At 38.7% G+C, this 14,044-nt stretch overlaps 2 protein-coding genes across 2 annotated transcripts; both read left to right on the forward strand.

Moving 5' to 3' along the window:
- Nucleotides 1-5,754: 5,754 nt before the first annotated feature.
- Nucleotides 5,755-8,193, forward strand: LOC112592799. Its single transcript, XM_025336948.1, has 3 exons — nt 5,755-5,988; nt 6,381-6,527; nt 7,636-8,193. Exons 1-3 carry the CDS (start codon nt 5,755-5,757, stop codon nt 8,191-8,193), a joined length of 939 nt encoding a protein of 312 aa, XP_025192733.1.
- Nucleotides 8,194-12,148: 3,955 nt separating this feature from the next.
- LOC112592800 (52 kDa repressor of the inhibitor of the protein kinase-like) lies at nt 12,149-13,651 on the forward strand. The gene is made up of 3 exons (XM_025336950.1): nt 12,149-12,338; nt 12,477-13,223; nt 13,305-13,651. Exons 1-3 carry the CDS (start codon nt 12,149-12,151, stop codon nt 13,649-13,651), a joined length of 1,284 nt encoding a protein of 427 aa, XP_025192735.1.
- The last annotated feature ends 393 nt before the right edge of the window (nt 13,652-14,044 follow it).

Consider the following 14,044-nt stretch of genomic DNA (forward strand, 5'->3'; position numbering starts at 1 on the left):
GTGTGCTTTATAGTACACTATGTCACCTGTTTTATATTTGGTACATGGGTGGTTACCTGTTTCAGGTGGTATGTCCAGTACTTCCTTTTCGCGCTTTACCCTTTCCATCTTCGTTTGTTCGATCGGGATGTCTGTCGTCCGAGACAGTGCCCAATCACCCGGCCGTTTGCCCTCTCTGCCGAGGACGAGTACCGAGGGGGGATATCCTGTCTGGTCGTTGCGTCTATTCCTAATCGCAAATAATATGGGGGGTATCTTCATATCCCACGTACTATGTTTCCCATCGGCAAGTAACGCGCGTAGACCTTTCTTTATTTCTTGGTTGCGCCGTTCGACAGGGTTGGCCCGCGGGTGGTACACCTGGGTTGTCCAACCCTCGGCTCCCCACCTTTTGATTGCGTCGCGCATGTCGTTCGCTACGAATTGGGGGCCGTTGTCGCTTAAGCACACACGGGGGTAACCGAACCGCGAAAAGAACTCTCGTTCGAGTGTTTCGGTTATTGTCTTTGTAGTGGCTGTTCCGAGGGGGTATGCCTCGGTCCATCTACTGAACATGTCCGTGGCGACCAATAAATATTGTTTTCCCCTACTCGTGCGTGGATATGGGCCCATGAGGTCTATGCTGATTACTTCCCAGGGATGGCGGGGTGTTCTGGCTGTCATTGGGTCGTCTGCGCGCGCGTTTAGTGGTTTGGTGCACGCGCATATGTGACACGACTTGACGTACAGTCGTATGTCGTTTTTTTGACCCTTCCAGTAGAACCGATGCTTTATCGCCCTGTAGGTTTCTTACCAGCCCGGGTGGTTAGCGAGAACGTGATCGTGGTATATCCAGATTACATTCTGCGCTTTGCTTAGTGGAATGATGATGGGGGAGTGTTCGCGCAATTCTATTCGCAAAAGACCGTCGGTAAAAACATATTTGTTTTTTTTTCCGTGGTATCTACGTTATTGCGCGCTATGTTGTCCGTTATGTCGCGCGTGGTTGGGTCATTGGCCTGCCACTCTGCGAGCATAGCGTGGGTAATGGGTGGTCCGTTATTGTTGTTGTCCGGGTCCGTAGTGGCGAACAGATTGTTGGCCGGTGCGCTAGTAGTGTTAGTGGGTGGTGTGGTTGGTACTCCTACTAGTCGGTCCTCGAGGTGGTCCTCGTCTACTGGGGGCCCGGGAGCTGGATTGCGTGACAGCATGTCCGGTGCCTCGTTCTGTACACCGGGCACATGAGTGGTTTTGAAGTCCAAGTTAGCTAGTTGTAGTGCCCACCTGGTTAACTTGGAATTCGTGTTTTTGGCTCGATGGAGCCATGTGAGGGCCGAGTTATCCGTGAATAGGTCAAAGTGGCGAGTTTCTAAGTATGGTCTAAACTTGTCGGTCGCCCAGATTATCGCGAGGCACTCGCGTTCTACCGCGGCGTACCTAGTCTGCGTTTCACTAAACTTTTTACTAGCGTAGGCGATTATCCGTCTTTCCTCCGGTCTGTCACCCCGTTGGAAAAGAACGGCACCTGCTCCTATCTCGCTAGCATCAGTCTGTAGGCAGAACGGTTTTCCGTAATCTGGTGTCGACAGTCTTGGCGAATCGTACAGCGCGTGTTTTATTTTCATAAATGCCGCCTGTTCGATTTCGGTCCACGCCCACTTAGTACCTTGTTTGAGCCTATTCGTTAAGGGTGCTATAATATCCGCATAGTTGTCAACAAACTGGCTGTACCAGTTGCAGACGCCCAGGAATTTCTGAAGGTCCCTTATTTTTGTCGGTGGTGGGAAACTCATGATGCATTCTAGTTTCAACGGTTGATTATCTATTCCGTCGGAGGTGACTAGGTGTCCGAGAAAAGAGATTTCGGTTGATCCAAAACTGCATTTTTCGGTGTTGCATGTTAGCCCGTGTCTCTGTAGTCGCTCCAAAACTCTGTCTAAGTGGCACTGGTGCTCGTCCGTAGTGTTTGAGAACACCACTATGTCGTCTAGATAGACGCGGACGAACTCGTCCAGGTACCCTCTCAGAGCTTCGTTCATAAGTCGTACAAAGGTCATTGGACTGTTCTTGAGCCCGAAGGGAAGGACTCGAAATTGGTATAGACCACGGCGTGTCCGAAATGCCGTGTATTTTCGAGCATTCTGGTTAAGTGGTACTTGCCAGTATCCCGACTTAAGGTCCAAAATGCTGAAAATTTTTGCACCTCTCATTTGACGTATCAAAGTGTTGAGGTCCGGCATCGGGTAAGCGTCGGACTCAGTGACATCATTGAGCCGTCTATAATCAATGCAGAGTCGGGGTGATTCGTCTTTCTTTTTTGCTAAGACGACGGGTGCCGCCCATGGGGAGGTGCTCGGTTCTACCAGTCCCTGTTGTTCCATATCCCTTATCATGGTGTCGATTACGACCTGTTTCGCGTGTGGGTAAGGATATGGTTTGAGCGCTATTGGTGTTTGGTTTTTTAGGAGGATGTCGTGTTCGATTAATCTGGTGCGACCTACCTTACCGCTAAAAACGTCCGGATAATTTCGAATTACTTCGGTGATTTTCGCGCGCGTGTGTGGGTCACCATGTATTATCAGATTTTCGATAACTGGCGTGGGGCGGGGTGTGTCATTCCGGCCTTTCCAGCACGCCGTTGTTCTCCTATGAGCGCCCAAGTGTATAGTACTGGTTGTGTAGTCCCAGGTAACTTCGTTGTTTACCAGAAAATCATGTCCTAGGAGCATATCACAGTATAAATTCTCCAGAACGGATGCGGTGAAAGTGACCGTGAGGTCTCTGATTCTGGCTTTGAATGTGGCGGTACCACTTGTTGTTGTGGTGTGTCCGTCCGCCATTCGTACGTGGGTGGGTTGTCCGTGCTTGAGTGTACCAAATGTGTGTGCAATTTTCGGACTTACATATGATTTTTGTGCCTGGGAGTCGAGTAGTGCTGTTACGAAGCCTGACCTAAATTCGAGCTCAACCGCTGGGGTCGGAATTTTGTCGGGGCATGTTCGATTAACACTTTTCGACGTCGGATGTATAGTGTAGCGGGATAACTGGTTCTTAACCGCGACTTCGGTGTCCTTGGTGGTGGTTTGCACCGCCATGACCAGGGCGTCCGATTCGGTTACCTCTGTGCTACGCATATATTCCGGCGGCACACTAGAAGATTTCGCGGTAGAAGTCGTTGTGTGTGGTGGTGATGACCTACTACTTGTGGAAAACTTTTTGTGGACGGGCGATATATGTGAAGACGCCGAGTGTGTCGACGCGCGTTTGATGGTTATATCGCCGTCGGTATTGCCGATAATTGGTGGTGGTTGGTTACTTGTGTGGGTGTGTGTGGTTGAGACGGCGGTGCGGACAACTGTCCGCCGACTCACTTGGCTTTTCCCGAAACCGACGGTTTTTCGGGGCAGTCACTGTTCCAGTGCGGCCCTCCACAATGCTTGCACGGATCGCGCGGTAGCGGTTTCCCAGCTATACTGTTCCGTGTTTGCGGCTGGTGGGATAGGCACGGTGCATGTGACTGTCCGCCTTTTTTAAACGATGGTTTCGGTAGCGGTTCCGGTGGTGGGTCATCTGGTGTATCCATGATACCCGCAATTTGTCGGAGATCCGCGAAGGAGGTTGGTTGCTGCAGTCTTATGTGCGTACGGTATTCACTGCGCGTTAATCCGACAATCGTATGCACTAGCTGCGGTTCAGCTAGCACCGGAATTGGTCCGTTATTGATGCGGCGCGCGAGTTGGTTTTTGTGTGTAATAAACTCCGTTAGCGACTGTGTTGGTGTTTGCCGGACGGACACTATCTCTGTCTGCAGCCGGGCCTGAATATTCATGTTGTTGAATTTTTGCAAAAAGTCAACACGAAATTCGTCCCAAGTGAGGTCCAGTATCCTAATGGTGTTCCACCAGGTACTGGCTGCACCTTTAAGCTGCGGTTCAATAATGCTCGTCCAGCCTGTCCGGTCAATCTGTGTCTTATATAAAATCGATTCGACCTTATGAATAAACCGTACCGGATCCTCGGGTGTCGTTCCGTGGAACTCCGGCAGCGAGTATCTCACTGTGCGTATCTCGTCATACGGTATAAGTGTCGACTGGTGTGTTGTATAACTGTGCGGATTGATGGTGATATTGTTAGCATACGACGCGTTATCGGAGTGTACGGTTCGGTTTGCGTGGTGGTTGCCCGCGGCCGGTGTTTCACGTGCCGCGGGGATTCTCGCTCCGTATTCCGTATTGACTCCCGCGTGCGTATACGGGTGAGGCTGTGCGTTGTGTAACGGCGGTGCTTCCGGTGTGTTCCGGTGTTGTCCTGATAACGCAGCACCTTGTTGTCGGCTAATCTCGGTAGCCTCCGGTTGATTTTCCGGTGCCGAGCGCGTCATACCCATCTCCAGTCGGCGCATTGTCTCCGCTATACGGCGTTGGTCCTCGCCAAAGCGAGACATGCAGTCCTCTAGCATGGATAGTCGCGACTCCAAGCTGTGCTTGTTCAGCACGCTTTCCGCCGACTGCCGTGCCTCTTTTAATATACTACGGGCTGATAGCATCATATCCGTAGCATTCTGGGCGGTGTATGTGTGTGGTGTGGATGGTGTTTTTGGCGGTACTTGGGCGGGTATAAGGTCATCCATTTGCGTCTCGGTTTGTCCGGCGTTAAACGTCTGGCTTCCGTCGGCGTCGTTTCCTGCTGGCCCAATGGTTTCCATGGGTTGGAATCGTATGGAGTTTGCCTGTAGGCCCATCTCCGCGAAATGCTGAGCTAAGCGGATTTCTAGTGCATCCTTCGTGCCTGCCTCCGTTAGCCCGCGTTGACTACATTCATAGCGTAACTCCGCAGCGGTCAACTCATTCATATGTTTTCCTGCCATAATGTCCGGTAGTATCTCCGGTGTTATGTTCAAGAAAAAATATTAAATGTTTACGGTATCGGTGGAACGGTTATCGCGTTCTTCCGATCTGTATTGACCGCGTATCGGTGTCTATTTTCGTACGAATATAGGTCAATGGGCTCTGGGTTATTTTTATTGTGCTTGCCGATGACACAAATACCGGTTTCCGTAATGTATAGTCGCGGGTACGTATGTGTGTGTAATCCGGTCGACTATCGCGATTAGGGACGACGGCGGCGCTTTGGGCGGCAGCGGCGGTCCGGTTTTGTGGTGTGTCTGCTGGCTACTTGCGTGGTGACGCTGGGCGGGTGGTGGTGCAAAAAGTCTTAAGCGCGTTACACACTACCTGATTTGGTCGGGCCGACAGGATAATTTGGTCAGATCAGACGTCATATCAGGTCGTGTGTAGACGTGTCGTCTGACTTTAATCCTGTCGGGTCTTGTCAGGTGGCCATACCATCTGATCGCCCGACCGACCGACCAAATCATATAGTGTGTAGCACTGTCGGGCGGATTTTAGTTGGTTTATGGAGGTTAAAGTGATAACACGTGTGTATCTCCATGTGTACTTCCAGTTAAGACGTTAGCTGGAGTTGCCTGTGCGCATGGCGTACGCCCGCCTCCCGCGTTCTATTTAATCTATTCTGTGGTTCTACGTAGCAAGTCCTTTAGGTAAATACCCAAATACAGTTTAAAAATAAATATGAGACGACTTAATATTATTGTTCAACATGTTTGGTGCCGCGGTGTGCAGGGGGAATTGGAAAGTGACTGGTGATTATCTTTGTCACAGTAGATTATAATTTTATTAGATTTCTTTTAGATTATTATAGTCTAGATTCTAGTTAATCTAAAGTGTTTTTACATTTTTAAATTTACATTTTACAATGACTGCTGTTCTAACAGAACGAGAAGTGATTTTGGATTTTTTAGAAATGTACAAATCGTTTACTTGTTTATGGGATATTACTTGTAAGCAGTACAGCAACAGGGATGCAAGAAACCAGGCGCTTGAGTTATTAAAAGAAAAATTAAAAATAATAGACAATGACGCTAGTATCTCAACTGTAAAAAAGAAAATTGAGAATATGAGAGCTGCATACAAAAGAGAATTTAAAAAGGTAAACAAATCAATTATTTTTAAAAGTAGGTACCTAATTTTAATATTCATTGTTTATTATAATTAAAAAAAAAAAAAAAAAAAACACATCATTGTAAAATCAATACATTCATCACTCCGTTCAATTTCTAAAAGACAAAAATTGTCTAAGGTTAATACTTTTTAAATAAGAAAATTAATGATTAATATAAATAAATGAAAACTCAATTATTTATATAAGAAATAATTATATTTTAATGAATTTAAATTATGTCATAGAAAAGACATAAAAACTGACTAAAAAAAAATTATAATTATATACACACACAAAAATATATAGCTATTTAATACAAACCACTAAAATATCCTATTATAGTATAAATTGCACATTATTATTTATAATTTAACTTGCAGGTACAAGATAGTAAAAGAACTGGTGCTGGTCTAAAAGATATTTATGTGCCATCTTTATGGTATTTTGAATACCTAACATTTCTAAATGAAAAAGAAAACACAAGTATAAGTGGAATTGACACTATCGATTTCAGTGGTGATGATGAGGTAATGATTAATTATAATGTTTTTATTTTTTTATTTATTTATTAAAATCAAAACAATATTACATAATACATTTTACTAGGTAACATTAACTTAATTTATATTCATTGAAAATACCTATATTAATATATTGTATTATTAATTTGTATAATGTAACAAAAACTATGTATTATGGATAAAAAATATATCTTATGTTAGATTACTGAAAAATACTTAATTAGATACAAATTTAAGACTACAGACTAAATGTTTACAGTGATTAAAATATATATATATATATATACATTATATTACAAATTTTAGTTTCCCAATACATTTATCATCTTTTCTTGGAAATCTACACTGCCTACACCATTAAAATATTCTTTAAATATGTTCCTGACGGTTTTGCCTTCTTCTGTATTTGATTGATTACATTGATTTACATCCAACAATGTTTGTTCCTGCCGCCAAAGACCGCCTCGGAGTGTAGCACATTCAAAATCTTCTCTGTCTACACAGTTATTTGTTATGTAATTTTTTGATTTTTTGCTTAAAAAATTATGCAGAGCGCAACATGCTAGAATTATTACATCAATATTTTTAACGTCAACCATTATCGGCTTTTTAAACAATCTAAAACGCGATGATAAAATTCCAAACGCATTTTCAACTACTCTTCTCGCGCGTGATAGTCTGTAGTTAAAAATGCGCTTGTCATGTGTTAAGTTTTTTTGAGGAAATGGTTTTAAAATGTGTTTAGATATCGCAAATGCACTATCAACTAAGAAAACATACGGTACTGTTGTATTTGTATTAGGAAGCAACTTAGGTTGTGGTAGCATTAGTTGTCCTGAAGTTAGTTTTTTATAAAATGTTGTATGTTTTAAAACACCACCATCGGAAACGCTCCCATTTACACCAGTATGAACATACATAAATTTGTAGTCAGCTGTGACAACTGCAAATAAAACAACACTGAATGTACCCTTATAGTTGTAATATAGAGATCCACTTCCTGGTGGTTTATTGATTAGGACATGCTTTCCGTCCATTGCACCTACACAATTATTAAACTGCCACTGGGTTTCAAATTGATTTGCCTGTTCTAACCATTCGTTTTCTGTTGTAGGTATCTGAAACACAAAGCATTGTAAATGAATCATCAACTACATTGGGTAAGAAACGACGTGGTACAAAGTTGCAACAACAACAACAAACATTAATTGAAAGTGCACAACATTTAATGTCTAAAGTAGATAGTCCAGAGGACATATATGGGAAAAATATAGGAATGCAGCTAGCAGAAATGACTAAAACTCAAAAATGTATTGCTGAAAAATTGATTTCAGAAGTTATTTTTTATGGAAAATTGGAAAAATTGACTTTATGTTCATCAATTTCATTAAGCGGCTATGATAATTCTTATAACTATTCAACACCATCACCTAGTTCTACAATGCTTTCTTTGCATTCAGACACTTCTCATATTTCACCAGTAACGACCATGCCTTATAACTCTTCAACACCATCACCTAGTTCTACAATGATTTCTTTGCATTCAGACACTTCTCAAACTTCACCAGTAACAACCATGCCAATTCCTACATCAAATGAAGTACCAAATGATCCAAATAATATACAACATTCATATAATGTGAATGAATTTTTATTGTTCAAGCATCTATAATAATATTTATAATGATTTAACTTGAATAAGAATAAATAATTATAAATTATAAAAATGTATTGTTATTATTTTTTTATCTGCCATATTAATAAAGAAATAATTAAGACATCTCTCATTTATTATATATACACTATTAATATTTTACAAAGTAATTGTTGATTAAACTGGTAAATATGTTAATTTATAAAAAACATTGTTCTTACCTTTAAAAAATTTCTCAGCACTTTAAAAATAGCATGACACGTTTCTGGAATTATTTTTGAAAGTAACTGTGGAGAAATTGCAGTACTGAATTTTAAATCATTATATTCTCTGCCTGATGCCAAATATCTTAGTGTGGCAACAAGTCTTTCTTCGGCACTGACAGCTTCTCGCAAATGAGTATTTTGTTTAGTGATCAACGGACTTACTAAATTTAGTAATTCGTCGAAACAATTGTAATCCATTCTTAAATAGGTACGAAAATCATCACTATCCAATTCTTTTAGTAATGTCATGTGGCTGAATTTTCTTCGTTCAATTAACCATTTTTTTGCCCACATTCTTCGTTTTTTCTTTTCTTCCGTCAATGTCAATGATAATGCTATTAAACCAATTCCCAATTTTTGTTGGTTTGATAACGGAGCCATGATTTATTGTGGTTTGGGTATAGTTGGTTTGGACATGCGAACACTAGTGGGCACGAACCAGACTGACTACATCATGTGGTGGTCGTACTGTGTGTACGCAACGTCTGATTTGGTCAGGTATCCTGTCGGCCCGACCAAATCAGGTAGTGTGTAAAGCGCTTTATCGCGCTCTTGCGTCCTACCTATCCTACTCCCCGTGTGTTTGCAGCGTCGCGCGCGGTAATTTCGGTGCGTCCGTAAATTAGGTGGCGCGGCTATCGTTACGTACTATCTAATTATGTTACGTAACGCCGGATTTTCCGTAATAGCCTGCAAACCACGTTTTTGTCGTGTGGTTTTCGGGAGAAATTTGCAAGTTGCACAATAGGAAAACGATGAGGTAGTAGTATGGGGTAAATATAAAAGTGTTTACTTACCGGTAATTCCTGTTCGGGGAGCCAATTTGATGCGTACCTGGAGGTGGAGAGGGACGGCGGGATGTTGACAAGGTAGCAAAAAATAAGTTGAACACGAGATGTTGGTTTTTTAAAAAGAAAGAGACGGTAGTCGTCAATTTATTGTGTTAATATATAAACAACTAAGTAAAAGCTTAACACAAAATATCGAGGTGAGTGTCACTGTGGTCAAGGGGAAAAATCAAAAAGGGTTCACAGTACGGGCGATTATCACAACCAAACGGATGATATGTCGCGTACGGCGTATGGTGAAAAACTGGCCTCCGGTCGTCGGACCGGTTCGCGGTATCGGCGGTCGAAACGTTCCGACGCCGTTGATCGTGCGTCGGCGTCGTCCGTCGTCGCTGGTGGTTGGATAAAGAAGTCGTTCCGCGGTTTTCCGCGTAAAGGCCGTTTGAATTCAAACGGAATATTACGCGGGACCGCGTCAACCCCACTCTTGTGGTAAATTTGTTTTTGATGTTCCATTTTCATTGTTTATATACCAAATTACAGCAGCAATGTGCTTACATTTAGCACCAGCACCAGTAGGACAACCACATGATGCACAAATTACCAACCTGGTTTCATCAATCTGTTTATAAATTAAAGATTTTAACCATAAAAAAAATATCTTCTGTACACAGGTAACTAGTAAGGTACTTAGTTAATGATAATATATAGGTAATTAAATATTTTGATTTGGAATAGACATACAAGAATACTAAACAAATTGAAGTTTCTTAAAAACATATGAAGGAAAAATGAAATATAAAAATATAAAATTATTTACTTGAAGAGTTACTTTCCATGGTTCCAGAGTAACTGATGTTTGTCTTATAACTGAGCCTTAAATATAAGACCATCCATTGCTGCATTTTATCTCTACTACATTTTTGACATGATTGCTTTCATACAACTTCTTCTCTTTATTATTTGTAAATTCTATATTGTACGAAACCGACTGAAATCCGTGGTTCAAAATTAAATCAGTCTTATTGGTTTATTTTAATTAACACGGATAAAAATATAAAATATAGTAAACAAACTCGCTAATAAGACTAAAACTTTTTACATAGGTAAGTCAGAACAACTACATTAGTAGGTACCTAAATTAAAAGATAACAATATAGAAATTATGATTATGATGGTTAGTTAATCATGATACAAATATAATTGATATCATTTAATTTTAAAAGTAAGTATAAGACAGAATTCACAAGTCAAATCAAATATAAATATTTGAATTTTGAACGTAAAGTGATGTGCATAATACAATATAGATCCCCGAAATTAGTTAATACTTTTACTACCACGACGCGCTGTTATCAATTCTGTGCATACCGTCTATAGTAGGTGTCTAGTGAAATTCGCTCATAGGTAGGTCGTTATAATCAGTGGTGGATTTAAGGGGGGGCCCGAAGGGCCTCGGCCCCCCCCCCCCCCCATTGGCATAAGTTAGGTTTTATTATTTTTTATTATTAATTTTGATAATTTTATCTTTTATATTGTTTCGCTCAAACACATTATATTATAATTTAAGAAATATTATCATTACATATATTTTATATTATCATTATATAAGAAATTCTCCCAAACATATTACTATTACTTTTATTATGCGGGTATAAAGGCATTTCGCCTTAACGCAGACGGCAGACCGGCTATTTTTGCCATGTATCGTTCCTACTGGCCATCGCTATCTTATCTTATTTTATTTGTAAGACGATTCTCACTAATCCATTTCTATATTGCTATTATCGTTTAAAATGTTAGTAATTTTACAGTCGTCGTGTCACTCGTGTGTAATTCGTATTTCGTGCTGTACTCGCCTGTACTGCTGTTGTCCGTAGTGTTTTCATTTGTAGTTTCGTGTTCAATTATTCTGTTTTAAAATGTCACAAAAACGACAAAGTGAAATAAACTTTTTTTTTTAAAAAGTTGAAAACAAGTGACGAAAATAATCCATCTCCAAGTGAAGGTATAGAAAATGTAAGAATGTTACCAACAGAGTCAGAGCCAGCTACATTTTCTGATTCGTGTGAAGTTGATTTTAACAGTCAATATGATATCGCATTTGCTATTGAAGAAAATGCAAATCTAAAAATTCGAAACGATCCAAATATGCTTTACAAATATTTAAAAGAAACGTGGTCACCTAAACAAAATTATATTTTCCCTATAAGTATGAATAAAAAAGGTCATAAAAGAAGCTTTCAAATTGAATGGCTAAATAAGCACAACTGGATAGCTTATAGTCGTAATAGAGAAGGAGCGTTTTGTAAAGTATGTGTACTTTTTGGACCAAAGTTTGGTGGGATTGGAGGACAAAGGCTTGGGGTCTTAAAATAAATTCCTATGATATAATACAAAGATGCTTTACACGATTTTAAGATACATATGGAAAGAGAATATCATAAAACAGCAATTGTGCGATCTTTAGAATTTATAAAATGTTTTAAAGGCAAACAAAAAACAATAGAAATTCAACTTGATGACCAACTAAATGAAACTGTCAAACAAAATAAAAAGAAGTTAATTCCTATAATTAAAACAATTATTTTCTATGGTCGTCATAATATATCTATAAGGGGGCATAGAGACGATGTTAATTTATCAAATCTGATTTCAAATGACCAAACAAAAAATAATTTTAATATTGGAATATTCAAAGAATTGTTGATGTTCAGAATAGACGCGGGCGATGTAGATCTTCGCAATCACTTAGAATCGGCTCCAAAAAATGCAACATTTGTTAGTAAAACTATTCAAAATAATTTGATCGATATATGTGGCTCGATTATCACAGACAAATTAATAAAAGAGGTGAATGAATGTAAATTTTTTTCAATTTTATGTGATGAAACTTCTGATTTATCACACATTGAGCAAATGAGTTTATCGATTAGATATGTTGATTTAAAATCATGCTTGATAAAAGAAAATTTTATTTGCTTTGTTCCGGTTTATGAATGTACTGGTGAAAATTTAGCAAATACAATCGTCCAAAAATTAAAAGAAATTGGTTTAAGTTTGGAATTTTTACGAGGGCAGGGATATGATGGTGGAGCAAATATGTCAGGTAAATACCGCGGAGTTCAAGCTAGAATCTTAAATTTGCAACCAAAGGCAACATACACTCATTGTGCATCGCACCGCCTAAATTTAACTTTAATAAAAGCATGTAATGTATTATCTATAAAAAAATTATTTTCTACAGTCAAAGAAGTATCTAACTTTGTGCGTGATTCTCCCAAAAGAGTTGATTTATTTAAAAAAAAAATAAATGAAATTTTGCCTTCATCAAAATCAGTTTTGCTAGTGAAGTTGTGTGAAACTAGATGGGTAGAATCTCACGAGGCGATTATTCGGTTTTCCGATATGCTTGTACCTATTGTACAATTTTTGGAAGACATGACAGTTAATACGGATGGAAATATACTTTCTAAATGTAACGGACTTCTTCATTCAATATTGACTTTTGAATTTATTTTGGCCTTAGAAGTAGCAGTAGAAATATTGTCTTTGACTTTGCCAATATCACGTAAATTACAAGACCCTGGTTTGGATTTGACAAAATGTATTGAAATCATACAGACTGTATTAGATGTTCTTAAAAACAAAAGACAAAATGCAACATTTAACAACATTTTTAATCGAGCCGTATCAAAAGCCGAAAATTTAAACATTGAAGTTAAAACACCACGAATATGCAAACAACAAATAAATCGATCAAACAACATTACTTCAAGTCCTGAAGAATATTTTAAAATTACGGTATACTTCACAGTTTTGGACAATTTCATAACATCTATTCAATCCATGTTTTTTGACAACCAAAATCCAATATTATTTAAAATCCAACAACTGACACCTTATTATTTACACAATAAATCTGAAGAACATATTATAGAAGGTGCCACTTTTTATGAAGCAGATTTGCCTGGATCCATAGACGAATTAAAAGGTAAAAACAATTATTATAATAAATAACTAGGTATTACATTTTTGAAATAAATTATAAATGCATTATTACAATAATTTACAGGTGAAATTGCATTGTGGCAGCTGCATTGGACTCAACAACCAGTAAAAAAGGAAAAAATAAATACAGCAATAGACGCATTCAAAGAAACTGAAGATGGGTATTTTCCAAACATTCGTCAACTTTTACTAATTTTAGCAATATTACCAGTAACAACATCGACAAGTGAGAGGTCTTTCTCAACGCTAAAACGCATAAAAACATACTTGAGAACAAAAATGGGGGAAAACCGTTTAAACGGGTTAGCTTTGCTTAATATCCATAAACAAATTGATGTAAAACCTGAAGAAATGTTAGATATGTTTTCAAAATCTAATCCTAGGAAATTACAATTATCTTTATCGTTATAAATATTTACAATATTATTATAATTTAAATATAATCTTCAACAAATAAAAAAAATACACATTTAAAATTATTGTCTATTTGTATGTATTTGTTAATTACTGAAAAAATTTAAGATTTGCATTTTGGACTATGGCCCCCCCCCCAAAAAATGAAATCCTGGATCCGCCACTGGTTATAATGGATGTGTTAAATATAAATGCAATGGTAGGTACCATTTAATACAATAAAAAATTATGAATGGAAACGATATATAAGCTTAGGAGTTAGGATAATTAATAATATTACATTTATATATTATGAGTAATTAATTTTCTATTATTATAATACTGTAATTGTAAATTATAAGTTTTATAAAAAATTAAACGCTCTTAAAAAATATTCATAGATTATCATTC

The sequence above is a fragment of the Melanaphis sacchari genome, unplaced genomic scaffold (genome assembly GCF_002803265.2).
Source record: "Melanaphis sacchari strain LSU unplaced genomic scaffold, SCAv2.0 Contig1948_pilon_pilon, whole genome shotgun sequence".
In the NCBI taxonomy this organism is placed as follows: Eukaryota; Metazoa; Arthropoda; class Insecta; order Hemiptera; family Aphididae; genus Melanaphis; species Melanaphis sacchari.